The 22715-nt window shown below is 36.6% G+C and overlaps 1 protein-coding gene across 1 annotated transcript in view; it reads right to left on the bottom strand.

Moving 5' to 3' along the window:
- LOC144253807 (uncharacterized) overlaps nucleotides 1–22715 on the bottom strand; it is a 73799-nt gene that overhangs the window by 37597 nt on the left and 13487 nt on the right. Inside the window, 1 exon segment of the mRNA XM_077796470.1 lies at nucleotides 19962–20143. Coding sequence (XP_077652596.1) covers nucleotides 19962–20143 — 182 coding nt within the window.

Here is a 22715-nt window from a genome sequence, read left to right on the forward strand (position 1 = left end):
AAAGGAGTGATTACTACCACCCTACCTCTGTTTGACATCCCAATTTTACCTATTCACAAACCTGGGAGGGAAAATGCTATTGCATGTAAGATCATAATTGTAACATTCTATCTTATCCATTAGGATACTCCATACACAATACCTAATATTATTAACAATACTGATCCCTTTTATAAATGAGTATATATTTTTTCTGTATCAAATTTGGTTAAACTGTTTCATTCAGTGCATATTTCAACAAACTCAGCTTGCCTTTATCTCAAAAAGATATAATCTGCCTCTTATGGGGTACACTCAATAGTTTTGCACACACAAAATTATTCTTGCCACACTCATAAATCATGTAAAAAACCTAAAAGCCTTTATTATGGGATAAGGTGGAAATCTGTGCCTCAAAATTGAAGCAAATTATATTCCATGCTTATATAACTATAAACAAAAAAGTTTGTTTGTGGTGCTGGGGATTGAAACAAGGCCTTATGCATTCGAGGCAAGCACTCTACCAACTGAGCTCTATCCCCAGCCCTATTTACAAGTTTTAATTTCACTGATGCTGCGTTTTAAAAATCTTACATATAGCCTGCTCAAACCAAAAGAATTTTTAGAATCTATTAAGATTAAAATCAATATACACTGCCCATTGTGACTTCAGAATATTGTTCACTTTAGAGGCTCTGGAACAATCCTGTCTTCTTGGAAACTCTGGACAAATGATGATGTACATAAGTTTCTTAAGAGATGACAAACACAAAACACATATGCAGAGGGAAGGAAGAGATGGAAAAGGAAAAGTACTGGGTTCTGAGTTACAGCAAATGTTATCCATAAATGTTAAAACACACCGTAGATTATATATAAAATTATGTATAACTTCCTTCAGGCCATAGTGAGGCCTAAGGATGCTTCTCTGCTCAAAGAAGAGAAGACTCTCAAGTAGGATCAGTGAATATTGTTTTTTTGTTTTGTTTTTTTGGTACCGGAATTGAACTCAGCAGTGCTTAACACTGAGCAACATCTTCAGCCTTTTTTCATATTTTATTAGAGACAGGATCTTGCCGAGTTGCTGAGGGCATCATTAAGTTGCTTTGAATTACTCTGAACTCGAGATTCTCCTTCATCAGCCTCCTGAGCTGATGGGATGATAGGTATGTGCCACCATGCCTGGCTAATGAATACACTTTTAATGCAACTATGAACCTAGCTCTGGGAATTCAGAGATGAACAAGACATAACCCCACAATTCATACTGTGTATAGTTATTACATTGACTGACAACACACTATTCCTTTTGGGAATGAGGAAACTCAGTAAGTGGGAGACCACAGAACATCCTCAACACGTTGTTTCTCTCCACCCTGAACAGAGTCCAGTCCTCATTTCTCCTTTTCTGGTTGAGTTTCATTTATTTTGTTGGCTTAGAACGATTATTTTGAAAAATTTGTTGTGCTTTTTTTTTTTTAGATGTAAATGATCAGAATATCTTTATTTATTTTTATATTTTTACTGAGGGTCAAACCCAGTGCCTCACAAATGCTAGGCAAGTGCTTTACCACTGAGCCACAACCCCAGCCCACCTCATTCTGCTTTCTTTTTTTTTTAAGTTGTAAATGGACACAATACCTTTATTTATTTTTATGTGGTGCTGAGGATCAAACCCAGTGCCTCACACATGGTAGGTGAGTGCTGTACCTCCGAGCCACAACCCCAGACCCTCATTCTCCTTTTTGGCCTGTGAAGATTTTCTAGCTTACTATTCTATTCATAATAGATATATGTGTGTGCACATATATAATATTAAAGTTTATACTATTTTATATTAACATACTCTGACTTAATGAATTGTAAGATAATGAATTACCTGAAATAAGTATTAATTTATAATGTGGAAATAACTGCATCCACATTAATTTTATAAGGTTCTTTTTATGTTATTCTCTCAATTTTTATAAAGAGAATGTTAAAAAAAAAAAACTATTTTGCCCATACCTGGGTAGTTTATGACAAAATTATCAATGACACTGACACAGGCAAGCTTTTTCTCTTCAAACTTTGATATCAATACTGGGAGTTGAATATAATAATCAAAGAGTTCACCAATGACTCAACAAACTTGTATGTCATCCATGGCTAAGAGAAGTAACAGTGGCCTTTTGTGATGATACCCACACATTTAGATTTCTGAGAGAGTTATACAGTAGTTGCACTATTTAAAAATCACTCATACCACCTCTATCCTTAAAAAATATTAATTTTTCTTCTTCATTTTTAATGTATATCCACATTAAAGCACAAATTTGGTGGTTACACCCATGCTTTAGACACAATATTTTTTGCTTTTATACCTAACTTTATTTTATGCATATTTTAGCATGAAAGTCTTCAAACTTTCACAAAACTGTACTTTCTGGTGGCTAGCTGCCTGATTTATTGACATCTTGCAAGGTGCTCAGAACATAAAACCTCAAGAAACTTAAAAAGTTAATGAGGCATCAAATCAACAAAGAGAGGCAACAAATATGATAGAACAATGTGGGGGAAAGAGGGATGCACTAAGAAAGGAACAACCTTTAAAACCAGAAATAATCATATTGAACATATACTGGAATGCATCATTGAGTGCATCAGTCAATGCAGTAAGCCCTTTATATATCCCCATTTAATTTCTATCCTATATAGTATATATTATTATCATCCCCACTGTACCAACAAGGAAACTGAGTCTCAAAAAAGTTAAGTGACTTATCCAAGACCACAGTGCTATTAAAGGGAAGAATAGAAATTCAAACTCAGATCTGTCTGCCTTCAGAGCCCAAACCACCAAACACAGGGCATACAGTGTTCTTCCTCATTAATTTTTAATTCACCCATGTCTTACCACATTCCAAGGCCAATGACATCTCCTTTAGGTTTGGCACTCACGTCTCAGATCAGCTCTTTCTTCATTGCCTGCTTTCAGTGTAATGGGGAGATCAGAAATCACTGACTCTCTCTTTTCCCATATCCTCTGAAATTTGTTGAGGGCCACAACCAAGTTAAGATGGTGCCTGGCAGTTTGCAGGAGGAGTGGTTTGTGAGCCAACACCACCGAGCCATTAAGATGGTGGAGATTCCTTATTGGCTGACTGCTGTATCTAGATGATACTAATTGAATCAAGCTGTGTGTAATCAGTTAGGTATATATACCTCTGCTGTCTGGAAATAAAGCGGCTCTCTCACTACCTTGAGTGCCCGCTCAGTTCTCACTGAGTTTCCCTGCAATAAAGCAGTTCCTGCATCAACCTTCAAGTTGCGTTGTCACCTCCCAGCCATTTCGCCCAGCCAGACTGCGGCAGAAATTGAGTTTATATTTCCTATGAGTTTTATAGTATTGATTCCTTCATTTAGGACTTTGATCCATTTTCAGCTTGTGAATATGGATTGAAATGAAGTTCCAAATTAATTATTTGCATGTAGATATCTAATATTCCAGCACCACTTGTTCAAGTACTATTTATTCAAATTAGTTTACAAATGGGCTTATTTGTAGACTCTCAGCTCTATTCCATCATTCCACATTTTTATCCTTCTGCCAGTCTTGATTAATAGCAAGTTTGGAAGCATGAGTCCTCCAAGTTATTTTTTTTTTCTCTTCCCATTCAAGATTGTTTAGGGTTATTTTGGGGCCCTTATGATTTCATGTGAATTTTAGAATCAGACTGTCAATTCCCAAAAAGAATTTTGCATTGGAATTTTAGATCAATATTGAAATGATGGCATCTTAACAATATTTGACTTCCCAATCCATGAATATTAGATTTTTCACATTTGTTCAGATCTTTAATTTTTTTTAAAGAGAGAGAGAGAGAGAGAGAGAGAGAGAGAGAGTGAGAGAGAGAATATGAATCTTTTTTGTAGATGGACACAACACAATGCCTTTATTTTTATGTGGTGCTGAGATCGAACCCAGGTCCCGCCTGTGCTAGGCAAGCACTCTACCGCTGAGCCATAATCTCAGTCCCAGATCTTTAATTTTTTAAAAATGTTTCATAATTTTTATCATGTAACTTTTTCACTTGTTTAGTTAAATTTACTCTTAAACATTTTATTGTATTTTTAGGTGGACCTCTCTCTATGTTATGTACACTGGTCTTGAACTCATGGGCTCAAGAGATTCTCCCATATTAACCTCCCAAATAGCTGAAACTATAGAATGTGCTGCAATGGGCAAGTAATATTTTATTGTTTTGATATTACTGTAAACACAATTTTATTTCAGAAAACACTTAGACACTCTTGCTAGAAATATTAACTAGTACAGACACCATGATAGGGCGAGGGGGCTGGGATTGTGGCTCAATGGTAGAGCACTTGCCTAGCTTGTGTGAGGCGCTGGGTTCAATTCTCAATACCATATATAGATCAGTTAATAAAAGTCTGTCAATGATTTTTAAAAAAATTCAAAAAAAGAACAATAAAAAACAATATATTTTTTTTAAAGAATTATAAGTAGTAATACCATATGACTCAGATAGTTTTCTAAGAATATGCCTTTATTATTCAGGGTCCTTAAGAAAAACAGAATTGATAGAATACATAGATGCATATAGAAGGGGACTTATTAGATCAACTCGCATGATCATGGGATGAATAGTCCCCAAAACTGTTGGCTGGGAAAACAGGGAAACTCAAAACAGCCATGACCAAGAACCGGGAAGCCTCATAAATCAAGGAATTCAATGAAGCAGCTATGGTTAAAGACTGAAGGCTTCAAAGACCACTGGCGAAGCAATGGTATATGTCCATATTCAAAGACTGAAGAATCTGATGGCAGATGTCCACAGGTGACACCATCTGAGAAAAGGAACTCATTCAAGGAGACTGGAGCACAAGTCAGTATCAGCTTTCCCTTCTGCATTTTTTCAAATCAAATCTATTGAATGGTCCTGTGTACAATCATGACAGCTCTTCCCTACTGCTTTATGACCCAACCTTCTGGAAAGATACTCAGAAAAACCTAGAGGTATTGTATACCAATTTTCTAGGCATACCTCAATCCATTCAGGTTGACCACCCAAAGTAACCATTACAATAATGACAGAAAATAAAATCCACTTTTAGGAATATCTGCACTCTCATGTTAACTACAACACTAACCTCCACAATAGCCATTTCATGAAAACATAAATGTCCATCAAAAAAAAAAAACTGGATATAAAAAACTAAATTTATATATAAAATCCACTTGTACACACTTGTTATATATAAGTATAGACATATTTGCATAAATACATACAAATAAATATTTTTTGTTTATTTTTAAAAACCATCTTAAGAAAGGATCATTTATGTTGGCGAGGTTGTAACTATGATGCTGAGGCAGCCACTATACCTAGGTTTTAAAAGAAAGATGCTGTAGGTGTAAATGCTGGCAGATTTTCAAGGCCAGGCTCAGTAATTTAGCAAGGTGCTGTCTTAAAAATGAAAACTACCAAGGATATACCTCTCTGTGTCATTTTTTACTCAGCATCACATCATCCAATTTCATCTATTTTCCTTAACATTAAAGGATTTTTTTCTATTCATGTCTGGGTAATACACCCAGTACCACCGACATACAGAGTATGAATATATAATATACTTTTTGATTATTAAGTTGCTCTGCTATATCACTAATATTTCTCTTTATATGTAATACTAAGCACAGTTATACAACTTAAATTTATACAACAAAGGAAAGAAGCAACAGCAATAAAATATAAGAAACTGTCCTTTGGCCCAATTTTATCAAACTGAAAAGAAGCAATCGAAAGTATGGGGAAAAAAATACATGTCTCTTTTAAATTTATTAGTAAACAACAAGATAAAAATATTAATCCTCTTTGTATCTGTAACACACTAAACTAATTTTGCAGTGTTCAGTACATTATATTACATTACACAGAAAAAAACTGCTTTTGTGAAAATAATGAAATAAAACATCAGTGTGATAGGAAATGTGTCATTCATACTCTTTCTGCACATGTATACTTTCAAAGTTCCAATTATTTGGCCCAATACTCCCAAGTTCATGTCATCCATCAAAATATTTATAATTAAAATCTTCAGTTATTTGTGTGTGTGAGAGAGAGAGGGCAGGGGAGATGCAAAGACAGAGATGGTCCTGAACTTTGTGATCCATTCTGATTTCTACCTTAGGCTAGGCAAAGAGTTCTGCCCATGGTGAACAGCAGAGTACCACTAACACACACATTTCTCTTCAAGCAAGGTGTGATGCAAGTTGAGGTGAAAGGGGTATGATATTTGTGGGTATGTGGATGGGGTGGGAGAGTGAGTACAACTGACCAAGTTCTACCCATGATCATCTTTTAAAAATGTATCACTGTATTGTTTACATTCTTATATATGTTCTGTGGCTTCTACAATTAAATCTCAGGGACTCTATTCTTCATACCGCGGTAGCTCAGCACTGTTTCTTAGAGTACTCTTCCGGACACTTTGAAATACTGGTTCCCCTTCCTCACAGCCCTTGATCTTTCTCAAAGGATTCTGTAGTATCCGTGGAAACTTTAAATGTTGAATAAGGGGAAGAGGGTGAATTAATACTTGGTATTCCTGTTCCAAAGATGTGGAAAGCCATATCTTCTCTCTGTGGCCTCCATCTTCTGCCATAAAAATGGCAAAAGAACTGCCTAAATTTTATTCTGAGCCAATGTGTAATAATTTTAAAGTCAAGAACAAAATCCCTGCCACGTTTGTGGCACACATACATAATCCCAGTTACTTGGGAGGCTGAGTCTGAAGGATCACAACTTAGAGTCCCTTCTCAGTAACTTAGCAAGACCCTACCTCAAAATAAAATAATAAGTGATGATGATGTAGTTCACGAGTAAAGCATACTTAAGACCACTCCTTAGTACCACAGAAATAAAACACAATTTCTATTCTCTTTCTATAAATTTAAAACCCTCAAAAAGAAGGAAGGGACTTAGGAATGATACTAGATCTTCTAAAAACAAGCCATATACTCTATATTTTAATGTTCAAGTCTTCACAACTTTCTAAAAAATATTCCTAAGTATTTTGCTTTTGTCATAATTGCCACTAGAATTGCTTTTAATTTCCAATTTGAATATTTTCTTTTGTACATAAACAACTGATAAATCCTGAATATTGTTAGTTTTCTGAGCGCACACCTGTAATCCCAGCAGCTTACAAGACTGAGGCAGGAGGATCATGAGTTGGAGGCCAGCTTTCAGAAATAGCTATGGGCTAAGCAACTCGGTGAGACCCTATCTCTACATAAAACACAAATTAGGGCTGGGAATGGGGCTCGGTGGTCAAGGGCCCCTGAGTTTAATCCCCAGTACCAAAAAAAAAAAAAACCCTACTTTTGTCATTTTAAGTCAGTGTGTCTCCAAAGTTGAAAGTCAAAGGTGTTTTAGTTAACATTTTTTGTAAAGTGTTTATAGTGCAGAATATATGAAGTGTTATTCATTTTTTAGGGGGAAGAAAGACATGCCAACAGAGTACAGCACAGATGAGAAGTTTCAAAAATAGATTTCACAAAGGAGAAAACATTCAAATGACAAATAAATATATATGTGACTAAAGGCCACAGAGATGATAATTGATAGGAATTACCAAGCCTGCCATGGCAAGGTAAAAGATAAAGCCACCTGGAACATGGTGTGGTGCTATCTATTCACGCATACACTATGAACCATTAATTCTACCCCTAAAGAGAAGAGAAGTGGAAAACAAGATTCTGGGACAATGCTCTAACTGCCCCCATCACTGCTGCCTTTATCACTGGGAAAGGTCCCTCCAGCTGCCACCACACTCTGAAGTGCAGGACCTTTCAGTCTGGACACTGGGACCCAGTTTTCACACCTGTCCCAACTTTGTCCCAGTACCAACTCAGAGAAGACCAGGAGGCAGTGAGACCACATTTAGTGCCAATGCTCTGAAAAATAAAAAGAAAGAAAAGTATAAGGCTAGCTGGAAAGAGCAAAATAAAGACGTGGAAGAGGAGGATGAGAGGGGGCTGAGGGGGAAAAAGAACTTGCAAAGGATGGAGAGTGAATAAACAGGATGCAGAAGATGAGGAAGAAGATAAAGTGAACCCCAATTGGAAGAAGACAGAAATTGGGGTGACAGAAGGAAAATCTTTCCAATGAACTTGGGATGGGATGTCACTTGGGAAGTGAGAGTGGGAGGAAAAAACTAGGGTGTGAACCTTTCACCTGCTTGTAGCTTGGAGAACTGCACCAAGGATGTCACTCTCTTTTTTCACCCCTGCCTTCATATTTTCACCTCTCCAGATGCTAACACTCCCCCCTCACTGTGCCATTGTTACACCTTCTTTTCTGCTTCATCTGAGCTTACCACTGGTCCCCATTTGCCCCCTCCTCTTCATTTCCTTTTTCTTCCCTCCTCCCTCTTGCACTCTGGTAACCTCTCTTAGTAGCCCCCGCCTCACATCCTGCCTCAGCCCTCTCCTTCATCTCTGGATTTGCCTCACATCCCCTCCAATAAGCGAGAAGCAGGCTGGGGTTGGGTCAATGTTGGCACCACGACCCTCAGTTGCTCCTTGTCCTCCCTTTTTTGGATTAATGAGTAAAGAGGGAGTCACACTTCTGTTTTATTATAAGTTTGCTCATTTTTTTTTAATGCTTTAAGAGTATTAGATAGGAAAAAAAAATACTTACCACTGGGGATCATGGAGTAGTAGTAAGAGGAAGAGGGCATGAAGGGGTTATTGGAGTACCATTAATGTTCTTTTTCTTGTAAGCAATAGAACATGGAATGTTTTTTTTTTTTTAATGATAATTCAAGAATCTATATAATGTCAATATCCTCTTCTTGTTGTGCTAAGTAAGATCAAATTTATTATGTAAAAGGTTGTGGGGAAGAGCAGAAAAAAAGAATGTAAAAGGGAACTAGTTTGTAATAACGGATATGATAATTTTTTGATTGTGGTATTGGTTTCTTGGATATGTACATAAGCCAAAAGATAGATAGATATATTCCTAAGATGTATACAGGTTAATGTGTGTCTGTCAAACTGCCATAAATGTAAAAAAGGGAGATGCATCTAAAGCTGAGGTTAAAAAGAAAACATGCAGTCTTAGATCAGTAAGCCATAATAGTTTGGAAAAAGTATACTTTATAAAAATAAGACTAGAGAAAAAAAATCCTAAGAAAAAGAGAAAATTTAGCAAATATTGAAAACGAACATACCACAAAAAAGAATCACCAATGTCAATGCTGGTGCTTTTAAAAAGCAAATAAAATTGAAAGAGCACTGGTAAACTTGACAAGTAAAAATCATGTCATTTATATACTATATAATGACATATATATGTATGTATACAATGATGTCTCCCTTGATGGGAATACATTATAGAAAATTCACTCTAAGATAATTCCGTCATTTTCCAAACAACTGAGTATAATGATAAAAATCTAGATGGCACAGACTACTACATGGCTAGGCTATGTGCTATAGGCTTTGTTGTTAATGAAGTCTACCACTGACCAAAACACCATAATACCAACATAACTGATGTTATGGTTTGTAACAATCAGTGTAGTACTCACAATGAAATGCATAAACTGTGGAACTCACTCAAGAAAAAACACTTAATAAGTCTATCCCTTGCTATTTAGACAATAATAAGTAAATGATAGAGATTGCAATGCAGAGAAGAAAAATGGCTATCTTTCCAAAGAAAGATTTCAGGATAAAGGGACATCTGTGTGATAATAAAAATGATATGGTACTCTTCACTCAAACCATATAACACCTCATTTTCACATTCTAAATACTGAATACAAAAATAATGAATAAATGATACTAAAATATAAAATAAAACATAAAGCATTCAAATGTTGATGTAAGAAAGGGTGAGTTAGGGTGCATGTGGTGGTGCACACCTGAAATATCCAATAGTCTGCAGGCTGAGGCAGGAGGAACAATTTTGAGACTAATCCTATCAACTGAGCAAAACTATCTCAAATAACTTTTAATTGAGAGGCTGAAGCAGCAGGATTGTGAGTTCAAAGGCAGCCTCAGCAATGGCAGGGTGTTAAGCAACTCAGTAAGACCCTGTCTCTAAATACAAAAATGGGGCTGGTGGTGTGGCTCCGTGGTTAAGCGCCCCTAAGTTCAAACCCTTGTAAAAAAAATAAATTAATAATAATAATAATAACAACAAATAATAATAATAACGTTTAAAAAAGGGTGAAGATATAGCTAAGCCATAGGACATCCTGGTTTCAATTCCCAGAATCACAAAAGGGAAAAAGAACGAAAAATTATACAGTTATTTATTTTCAAAGTTACACAAAATATTTTTAAATTAATTAATTACATAGTATTAAAATGAAAATTCTGTTGATCCAATACGATTAAAGGGTGCAAAATGAAGTGAAAGAGCAAAAGTAACTAATTTTCCTCACATATGATCAAACTATCAGTGGGAAAAAATACTACCAGTGGCAGGGGCGGGGGTAGAAGATTGCAAAGAAAATGCATGCAAGAAAATGAATAGCCAATTTCCATGAGATATCTAAGTGTTAAATAATCATAAAAAACCCAACATGGGTAATGTAAAATAAAATAAAATTATATACCCCAAATTAAAGATTGTGAATGAACATATGGAATAAATGAATAATCATGAAGGGAAGATGGAGTTTGAGTTGTTGCTATCCATGTGTGCAAACTGTTTTGCTATTGAAGAATCTGATATATCCACACCAGAAATAAACTAAAACTACAGCACATGTATATATAAGAATACAGCAGTATTTCCTGATTAAAGAGAATGAACATTAGAAATTGATAAATAATAAACTATGGGAAATAATGATTTCTAGAAGAAGTCACATTTTTTTCATATTAAATCTAGTGGAAAAAAATAGTATAAAGCACCGTGTAACTTTTTATATGTGTCACATGAATGTTATATGTCATTTATAAGGTTATAAGTGACATGTTATATATTACTTATAAGGTAAGCATATTTTAAAAGAAAATCTTTAGAATTTGAGAAAATAAAAATACATAGAAGCACAGAAAAGACTCAGTTACACACCCCATTTGTAGATGACAAAACCTGTCTGTCATTATAAAGATGACCATTTCCCCCAGGTTATTCTATAATAATACCTCATAAAAATTTCAACATGCTTTACTTTAAATTGAATAAGAGACCAAATCAAAAAGTTCTAAAATTCTGCTGGAAGCTTAAATATATATGAAATTAGCCCTGAACTCTGAACGTGAGAGAAAAAGCAGCAGCTCTCATTACCTGACACTAGTGTACATTATAAAACTCTAATATTGCAATAATTTGAAGACCAAGAAATTATAATGCAGAAAATTTCATAAACTCATATGTATGAATAAATCATTGTTATGGTTAAGTGCAATAAAAGAGTCTGTACAAATGCAACCTTATGACAAAAAATATTTGATATGAGTGAATGATACAACCCAACATAAATATAGATGTTAGAACCGGAGGAACAGATCATTGGTAGGGTTTGGGTGCAGATTATGTTTGGTACTAGAATTATAACCCAGTCCCCCCAAAAAGCAGATGTTAAAAGGGATGATTTTCAAAATATAGCAGAAAAGGAGGCTCCTGACTCTCCCTCCATTCATGGATACACCAAATAAACACTTACTCTTGTTTTAAGTCTCTCTCAAATAAAGGCATAAATAAATTGAGAGACTTGTGTACATTGGACAACTGAGAAAATATCTACCATCAGATGAGTAGAAAAAGTTGATGGACACCTGGACACTAGTCCTGCCTTAAGAAATGTGCCACACAATTTGGACATTAAATCCTGTCACTCTGAGTAGAGGAAGATTGATTGGGATGATAAATATAACACATTTAATGCTAGATTTCTTATAGGTTGAATCTTAGTTTATCTGGTGCATAGAGAGGAAAGGACTATATGTATACAAGTATCAAGACCAGAGGAAAGGAAAATGGTGTCTTTACATGTCCATGCAAGATCAATGAATGGGCTACATTCCCTGGGACCAGAGGAGAGAAGGACTGAAATCTCAAGGGTCCCACTTCATCCCTGGAATGAATTTGCCAGCATACTCTGCAAAATGCTAATGCTAACAGTTGAGCCTCTATCCTGCCAGTACCAAAGAGTTAATATGGAAAACACAGTCCACCATTGGCAACCCAAGTGGGAGTTCAGCACTGCCTGAGCCCTCTCTCCTGTCTCACTTCAATAATAACTCCAGTCCTAATCAATTGTTCATACAGGAATTTGCTCTTGCACTCAGAGTTAAAGTTAAAAACTTTATAACTTTTTTCATTCAATGCACTACATCCTAAACCTCCAAATTTTTGGAGAAATGGCAACTGTGCATGTGCAAATCTCCCTAGATAACAAATGAGGGGCTTCACATTGATGTATGAGTATTTCCATGGGCTACAATCCCCACCAGGAGTAAAGAAAAAGGGCTAAAAATCACAGATCTCTGTTTCTTTCTAGAATAGGTTTACACCACCTTCTTCTAGTGAGTACATAGCAGCCTAGATTCTAACAAACTTGCATCAGGAATTTAGTCACCAGCCAAGTATGAGAACTTCTGCATCCTGAGCACAGCTATTAGAATGGCTACTATCAAAGAGTTGAAGGATAACTAGTACTCCAATTATATGGATACGGAAGAAAGAAACACTTTCACACTGGGCTAGAATATAAATTCAATAACAGTCATTTTTTTTTTTAAATAGAATTAGAGTTCTTTAAAAGCTAACACACTATTTCCAATGGAATTGGAATCAGTATGTTAAAAAATGGCTACATTGTCATATTCATTATAGCAGTATTCATAGAAGCCAAGATAAGGAAACAACTGAAGTGCCTTTTGGATTAAGGACACAACAGGAAATTCAGGAGACTCCTTTCAGCAGGAGGCCACTCAGCTACTTCCTTAATAAATTGTACTTCCTAAACTTAGACTGCTGTTTAACAAGATAGGACCCAAATACTGACATTCATTAGTCACTCTAAGAGACCTCAGTTGTAGCAGGTGTGGGATCCTCATGTCAGGCAGTTCTGAAACACAGCACCAGGAAAATAACAAAGACATAAATTCCATAAGGGTACTCTCAGCCCAAAGACATCCTGTCAAGGTTTCTGGCCTGGGAGAGACAAAGATAGGATATATATAAGCACATTTTTACAAAGGTCAAGTGATTCTTCTCTACTTTTCTCTTATGTGAAATGCTCATAAACAGAAAACAAATCTTTTGCTTTTTATTTTTCTGTGGTACTGGGGATTTAACACAAAAGCATGTTAAATATGAGCTATATCCCCAGACCTTGTTTAAATATTTTGAGACAGGTCTTGCTCACTTGCCCACAGTCTACCTAAAATTTCGAGGTTGACATTGAAATTGCAATCTCCCTGCCTTAACCACCAGTCTATGGAAATATAGGCATGTGCTACTGCATATAGCCAGGAAAAAAAAAAAAATCCCTTAAAAAGGTCCATCCAGTTCTTGGTAAAACAATTAAAAAATACTGTACCCATTTGAAATGTAGCATGGGGAAAAAATAATTTCAGTACTGTGGAGAAAGGAACAGTGTAATTGAGAATATGGACATGAAGCTGGCAGTTTAGGAATGTACTGACAGATGTACAGAGGTTTAGGCTGGGAGATGGGGTTCTGGATTTGATACTTTGCTTCCCATAAATTTAGAATATTCAGGAGAATCCAGGCAGGATGGCACACACCTGTAATTCCAGAAACTCAGGAAACTGAAGAACAAGTTCAAGGCCAGACTCAGCATCTGTCTCAAAATAAAAATAATAATAATGAAAAGTAAAAAGTATATAGCTCAGTGATATAGGACCTCTGGATTTAATCCACAGTAACCCCACCCTCACACAAAAAAAAGAAAGAATAGAAAGCTCAAGAGGAAGGAAGAACTGAGACTCCTGCAGAACCATAGCCCCCCTCATGCAAGAAGACACACATGGAGCTGTGACTGATGATCATCCCACTGCTCAATTCAATTCAATACACATTCTGGGAAGGTGCTGGAATGCTGCACTTTCAGATAGGATTTCTCTGCAGGAATAAGACAGGACTCTCAGGTTCCTCATTGCTGATACATGCCCCACTTGACTGGCCAGTAAGGACTCAGGGCTAACCTGGCCCAGGGAGGACCTAGGCCTGCAGATTCAAGAAACTACCAAAGGAATTCCAGTCCACAATCATCAGTTCCCACTGTAATCCAGCCAATTTCAAGTAGCCATGCCCCTTGTCTCAGGAAGTCACTGTACACTCACCACTTAATGGTTTTTGAGGTGCCCAGTGTTCTCTCAGTAGATCTTTCAGTATCTGCACAGCAGAGCAAACATGAAAAAGGAACATAAATAAGAAGACTCGAGATGAATAACAATGCTGGCTGACTCAAGAGACAAAAGCCACACCAGATGGTCAAAGCCTGCTCCTAGTCATTGGCCATGTGCTTGATTTGACCTAAGGACTCCTAAGTAACAGGGCTTATATCTTCACCCTCTCAGGCTAAGCATAGTGAGTCTTATGTTTGAGTTACAGGAGGTGACACCAAATGCTGAAAAGAATGAGGTCAGAATGACCTCTTGGCTGCAATTTTTTTTTTTTTTTTTTTTTTTTTTTAGGTATTGGGAATTGAAATCCAGAGCCTCAGGATGCAGCTGATTTAAGGCAAGGTTTCCTTGTAGTAGAGGGACCCAGCCCAGTCAAGAGGGCATTTGCATTTAACCTTTCACAGAAGACCTTTTCAATCTGCTCTCTCCTCTTCTGAGGAAACAGACTGAACATTGAACTGGGAAGCAATCCCATAAGGCAGCACTTTCCAATGATAAGAATATGTGAGTCACAAGCCTAATCAAAATTGTTCTAGTATTCACATAAAAAAATAAATTGTAGGACTAGAGTTGTGGCTCAGTGGTAGAGCACTTACCAGCACTGAGTTCAATTCTCAGCACTGCATATAAATAACAAATAAAATAAAGGTCCATCGACAACTTTTAAAAATAATAAATAAATAGTAGAAATTGATTTTAATAACACAACCCAATATATTCATTATGGGAATATTACAGTTATGGAACCAATAAAATATTACTAAAGAAATGTATGTATTTTGGGGACTACACTCTCAAAACTGATGTCAAGCCTCCTGAATATCTCAGTTCACAGAACCATATTTCAGATTTCAGAGCTATAATTCTTCTGACCTCAAGGAGACGAAGGTCCTTACTGCTCCTTTTTATGCTACAGGTGAGGGATTCAATTCCTCAACAATATTTCTCCTCAAGTCCAAAAAAATAGAAGAGACACTGCCCTGGGTGAAAGCAGAAAACTTTAACCAGAATATTTCCAAAAGTAGATTTTTTTTCTCACCAAATGCTGGCCATGGTCCCTTCCATTCCAGATATCAGATAGCAAGCAAAAGGTGAAGTTCCAGAAGGTGGGGCCCATGTCTTCAGATCTATCCACAGCCTTGAGTCTATTATTTAAATGCATTAAAGGTAAACTCCTTGGGGCTGGAGCTGTGGCTCAGCCTGAGCACTCGCCTAGCACATGCAAACCTGGGTTCAATCCTCAGCACCATATAAAAATAAATAAATAATTTTTTTAAAAAAAAAAGTATTGTGTCCACCTACATTAGACCTAATGGCCAGTCTGTGACATTCCTTTTTCCTCCAATGACCAAAGCCCCTTCAATTAATAAGCAAGTATCACCAGGTGTGGTGGCATATGCTTGAAACTTCAGTTAACAAGAAAGTTTCTAGAAGTAGACTTTTTTCCTCCAGAGGCTGAGGCAGGAGAAACACAAGTTCAAAGTGAGCCTCAGAAATGTAATGAGGCCCTAAGCAACGTAATTGAGACCCTGTCATTAAATAAAATACAAACAAGGGTTGAGGATGTATCCGAGTGCCGCTGGGTTCATTCGGTGGTACCCCAAAATAAATTACAAATAGAAACGAATTGTATTTAATTTGAAAGCCCAAATACCTCCACCACATTACATAACTCATATAACTTTTTTTTTTTTTTAATTTTAGGACCTGGTTAGTGATATATATTAAAAAAAACAAGATTTCTATGTGTGTGTATGCATATATAATGTAATGTGTGTGCATATATAGTGTAATACATCTATCAATCTATGTATATCTTTTACAATATATTTACACTACATATTAAATATATTATTTATATATGTGTGTGTGTTTATTTTTTTGCTTGCTGTCTGATATCTTTTTTTTTTAATATTTATTTTTTAGTTTTAGGTTGACACAATATCTTAATTTTACATTTATGTGGTGCTGAGGATCGAACCCAATACCTCCTGTGTGCTAGGCGAGCACTCTACCACTGAGTCTCAACCCCAGTCCTGTCTGATATCTTAAGTCTTTTTGTGTATGTGAGTGTGGTGCTAGATATTGAACCCAGGGGCTTCTGCATGTAAGGCAAGCACTCTACCAACTGAGTTATATCTCCAGCCCTGATATCTGGAGTGGAAAAGACCATGGCCAGAATTTGGTGGAAAAAGTCTACTTCTAGAAACTTTCTTGTTAAAAAGTTCCCTACTCTCACTCAGGACAGTGTCTCTACTGTTTTTTGAATCTGAGAAGAAATATTGGTGTGGAACTGTATCCCTCACTTCTAGCATTATATAACATCTATGCTATTATATACACAAATATATTTTATGACAAACATTCTCATAGCTAATTTGTCATGGGGCTCCCATTGCAGGACCCAGAGAAATTCCACTTCAGACATAATCTCAGTCCTCCTTTAAAATCAGAAAATGATCCAGGTTTCTGTCATTTTCTAAACATAGGTGAACATATTCAAAACAGCAGGATTTCTGTGTGTGTGTATGTGTTTGTGTGTATTACTATGTATTATATATGTATGTACACTAGTATATATAATATGTACATATAATTCATAGTATATACACACATATTCTATACATAGTATATATGTACTATGCATACACATATACATAGTATATATTTTTATATACTAAGTATATGTTTATATACTATGTAATATATATATATATATATATATATATATATATATATATATATGTTATTTTATGCCTCTAAGCATAAAAATCTTTTATGGAGGACATAGAGCAAATGGAGGGCAAGGAGAAACATGCAATTAGTTGCACCACCTTGAATCACCTGAGAAATGGAATCTGGAATTCAGATGAGGAGGACTCAACATTTTATATTTAGTCATGTGGATGACATGGGAGCCTATAATGAAAAGGTTACCACAATCTTTTGAAAGAAAATCCATGTGACTGGCAGATGATGGTTAAACTGTTAGTATCTGCAAAGTGTCTTCCAGATGCTTTGTCAGCTCTGGGCCACGGCATACACATGTATTACTAGGCTCCCTGAAGTGCATAATCCATCTGTGTCTTCTAAAATCATTCCCATTGTAGACATGAGAGAACATAAGTTTCTGAACATCTAATGACAACTCAGCAGCACATAGAGAACTACCCAGAAACAGAACTATATGAAATGCCTTCAAAGCTCCACAAAGACTAGTTTGCTCCTGATATAGGGGAAGTTAGTCCAGATAAATATTATTTCCTCCCCCATTTTGAAGAGAGTGCCTAGAGAAAATGTCCCAGGAGCGACACAACTGTATTATCTTCCTTCATGTTAAAGGAACTTTGGAGAAACAGGACCTATCAACCCAGACTCCTGATGGGGGCAAATGCTTAGAGATTACAGGGTACAAAAAAGCACACTGAAGTCCCAGAGTCTGAGTAAGACACAAGGAAGAAAATAATCTAAAGGGCTTATAAGATATTGGGGGGAAAAAATGTAACTATTTCTAAAAATAAAATCATGTCTGAATATTTCTAGGATTGGCCAAATCTTATCCCATATGATTTGTATTAAACTCCAAAATCAAAGTAATAGGATACAAGATTCACTGTCAAAAACATTCAAGGAAAAAAAAAAAAAAAACCTTCAAGAAAGAAAAGTGGATGTTTTAGTGACTGTGTCATTCAAAAATTTACTTATCAGGTGTTTTGGGGAAAATATATTCATTTTTCTGCAGTCATAGGGAAGAGAGATTTGCCTTATTTCTTTTTCTTGTTAGAATTTCCAAAGAAAAGCCCTAGAATTCCATCTGAAATAACCTCCAAAAATAAAGACAAGAAACCTACAATACATACACAAGAGAAGGAAAAAATGGAAATAAAAATTTTTAATAATTAAAAGTAAATTCATTTTTTTTCCTGAAATCAAACTCCAGCTGCCTCTTTCAATCTATTTTCTTATCTTTTTAAACAAGAAATCACAAAGGAAATGCAGGCAAGAAACAAACTGCCAATTTATACAGGAGACATCTAAGTATTCAGTAAACATAAAAAATGCAACATTTTTAGAAATTAGAGAAATGTAAAATGAAATCCCATCCTAGACAAAATTAGTATTGATGAAGATATGAAACAAATTTATTCCCCTAAACTTCTTTAGAATTATTATCTATTGGTGGAAATTCTTTTGCTAATAAAGATACATAATACTCACCCACAGAAACATACTGAAATTATAGTACATCTGACCTTGATAATATGTAGGAAAACAGTACACATTCAAACACTTGAAACCCAGAGTGATGGTTCAAAAGAATGGAAGTGATGAGTAATAAACTGTGGGGAAACTGGTCACTAGGGGCAAGTCACATTTTTGGTCACAGTACATCCATTAAAAAATAAAATAGTATAACACACCATGTTTAGGTTTTACATAGGCTCCATATGCATGTGGTGATTCCCATGTAAACAGGTTTAAAAAGAAAGTATATAGAACTTATGAAAAAAATTGAATCATCAGAAGTACATAAAAGACTCAATTACACACCCCATGTGTAGATGATAAAACTCATCACTACAAAGATGATAATTTTTTCCAAAATTAACTTACAATATTTTCCCATCAAAATTTCTATGTACATATATGAATATATCAAAGTGAATTTTACATTTATGTGCATCTATAAAGCAGTAATTTTAAAAACTCTACAAATAAATTGAAAACAGGGGAAGATAGGAGAGGGAAAAGGGAAGTACTGGGTACTGAAGAGGAACAAATTATATTTCACGCTTGTATAATTATACCAAAATGAACCTAAATATTATGTATAACTATAATGCACTAATTTCTTTAAAAAAAAAAAAAAAAAAGCATGCTGGGCTGGGGCTGTAGCTCAATGGTAGAGTGCTTGCCTAGCATGCATCAGACACTGGGTTGGATCCTCAGCACCCCATAAAAATGAACAAATAAAATAAAGGCATTCTGTCCATCTACAACTATTAAATTAACAAGGCCAATCTCAGCAACTTAGCTGCAATCTGTCTCAAAATTAAAAAAATAAAAATAAAAGATACCAGAGATTTGGCTCAGTGGTAAAGCACCCTTCTGTTCAACCTCCAGTACCAAAACAAAACAAACAACAAAAACAAAAATTGAAAAGTACCTAGCTTGGGAATAATCAAGGACCCTGTACACCACAGCTCTCCTCCTAGTGGAAAACACCATTTGGAGATAGGATTCAGATGCTCATCACACGTGTCAAGCACCAGAGTCCCGGGGCAGAAGCTGGGCTGCGGAGAGCCGCCGCGCTCCTCAGCCACGTAGGACTTGAGCTGGGGCTGAGGACGTCAGGAGCGGGTGGGAGGCTGCGGGGGGGTCTCCGCCACTGACAAGTTCCCCATCTGGCTAGCCAGTGGGACTGTGAGGCGATGCCCCCAAGGAGGGCTAAGGCCTGCGGGGCAGAAGCTGCCCGGAGTCCGGTTCTACCAGCTCCGGTTCCCTCCACAGCCAGTACTGCCTGAAGGCTCCTTCCCCAGCCTCCCTGCCAAGGCTCCAGGTACCGCAGCACACTCACCATTTCCTGGTGCTCAGTAGTCAGACATGCTCCCTGGGGACCTTCAGCACCTGCGCCGCAGAACAACCCGGGATCCTCAGTACCGGACCAAAACCTGGAGCTGAACCGCAGGAATGGCGGACTCCGGAGGAAAAGCCTGTACCGGAAGCGCAGAAGCCCGCCCCCTCCTCGCTGGCTGCGCTCTGGATTGGACAATGCTCAGCAAGACTCCTGATTGGACGAGGCTTCAGTCAGTTAGGAAACTGACTGAAGTTTCCCCAGCCTGAGCCAGTGAGCCTTCTTTTTGAGTGCCAGGGGATGATATCCACTCCGGGCAAGAATGAGGCCAGAATGACAGGTTTTCTTTTCTTTTCTTTTTTCTTTTTCATTTTAGACTTGGGAATTGCACCCCAGAGCCTCAGGCTGCTGCTATTTTAAGGCAAGATTTTCTCTCAGAAGTGGGATCTAGCCCAACTACAGAATATTTGCATTTAACCTTGTATATAAGGTAATTTCAGTTTATGGGTTATATACACCTGTATATTATTTGTAAATGAAAAAATGACAATTACTGTAAAGGTTTTCATTTAATTTTTCTGTTCTTTGGTCTTCTTGGGAGACAGACTGAACTTTGAGCTGGGAAGCAACCTCTAAAGCAACAAAGTCAATAAAACAAATTAATAAAAAAATAAATAAAGCAACAATGTCCAATGAAACAATACATAAGGCAAGAGTAATTTAAAATTTTCTAGTATGCACATTAAAAAATGAAAATTATATATATATATATATATATATATATATATATATATATATATATTTCAGTTGGTAGAGTGCTTGCCACGTATACACAAAGCCCTGGGTTCGATCCCCAGCAACACACAAATACACACACAAAAAAAAGAAGTTGAAAATTTTTTTAATAACATAACCCAATATATCCATAATATAACCTTTACATGACTATAGTAATGAAGTATATGTATTTTGGGAATGATACATTCAAATCTTTTCTCTCCAACATATGGAAGCATAGCAGCCAAGTTCCAAATTTGTGATCTGTGGAAGCCCTTACATCAAAGAGGTAAGGGACCTGGTCTAACCTTTTATGTGCTAGAGTAGAGGGCTACAGTTCCTTGCTAATATTTCTCCTCAGGCTCAACTAGCAGTAGAGACAATGTCCTGAGTGAGAGCAGGGAACTTTAACAAGGAAAGGCTTTCCCACTTGGTGCTGGTCAGAGGCTCTTTCCCATTGCAGATATCAGCAAATAAAAGAAGATGGGTTCCCAGGGGTTTAGGGACACATATCTTGTAATCTGTCCACAGCCTTGACTCTATTGTTTAAATACATTAAAGGCAAACACCTTATTTGACAATTGGGCCTTAGACCTAATAGCCAGGTTGTAATATCTGTTTCCTTCAGTGGACAAAGCCCCACAACTAATAAGCACCTGGGCTGGGACTTAGGATGAGCTGTGTCTGATTGCAAAGCCAAAACATCTCCACCAGATCACAAGACACAATATTTCTTATTCTCTTCCAATTTGGAAACTGAAAAGCAGGATTTGTGATATATATATATTCCAGTCCAGTGAATTATTTAGTACAATATGAACAGAACATTCTCATACATCTGAGTCATCTTGGGCCTCTCATTTCAGGATCCAGGGAATCCTGGTTCAGTTTACACAAGGGCAAAAAAACAACTCTAATTCATCATGCCCCCTTTGTACACATCAAAAATATATTTGATATCAAAAATGAGGTCAGTTTAATCAGGGTTTATCAATTATAGAAACAGGTGATTTAGAAGGATATAAAGGACCACTAAGTCCTATGTTTTCAAAATAAAGATGGACATGGGCTAAAAAGGGAAGTAGCAGAAAATTGTATTATTGAAGACATAGGGAAAAAGGAGGCCACATAGAAATAAATAATTTTGATAGTAACATGAATCATCAGGTAATTTGCATTTGAATTTCAAACAAGGAAGAGGTGACATAGTGTATTTGGGCATGTGAATGACATGAGTATCCATGGTGTCAAGGTTATAATCTTCTGAAAATTGTTGTGGAATGCCAGATAATGGTAAAGCAGTAACTTCAGAGTATCTTCAAGTTGTTCTGTCAGCTGTGGAAGCACAGAATCTATATATATCAAGAGAACTCATGAATCCATTATCCACCTGAGTCCTCCAAAAGCATCCAATTGTAGAGGTGAGAAAACACAGGCTTCTAGATACCAAATGGCTTCTCAACAGCATGTGTCACAACTGAGAACTGTCCAGGACAGAACTGTATAAAATTCCTTCAAAGCTCCTCAAAGTCTGGGTTGTTCCTAATATAGAGGATGCCCATCTGGAGAAATATGATTCCTTCCCCATTTTAAAGACAAAGCCTAGAGAAGACAACCCAGGAAGTCCTTTGACTTGAAGATATTGGTTATCCTTCTTTCATGTGAGAGAAGTCTTCAGAAAGAGGTGTCTGTGGTAGAGGAAAATGGAAACTCAGCAGTTTAACTCAGACTGTGTTTTTTTATGTTTTCTAACAGCAGCTCTTTTTACTGACATTTAACCATAGAGGAGTGCAGTGGCTAATAAGTACCTATAAGAGGTAATCACAATACCAGAAGCAGGAAATAAAGCAATGGGGACAGAACAATCCCCTTTAGTTTTAATGCAGTAAAAGTACCTAAGCTCTATGAGCTAAGAGTCTCCTACATTGTTCACAAGTTTGCATCCATGTAAGGAATGTAGACTGCACCATCCAATGGTAT

The sequence above is a fragment of the Urocitellus parryii genome, chromosome 3 (assembly GCF_045843805.1).
Source record: "Urocitellus parryii isolate mUroPar1 chromosome 3, mUroPar1.hap1, whole genome shotgun sequence".
NCBI lineage: Eukaryota > Metazoa > Chordata > Mammalia > Rodentia > Sciuridae > Urocitellus > Urocitellus parryii.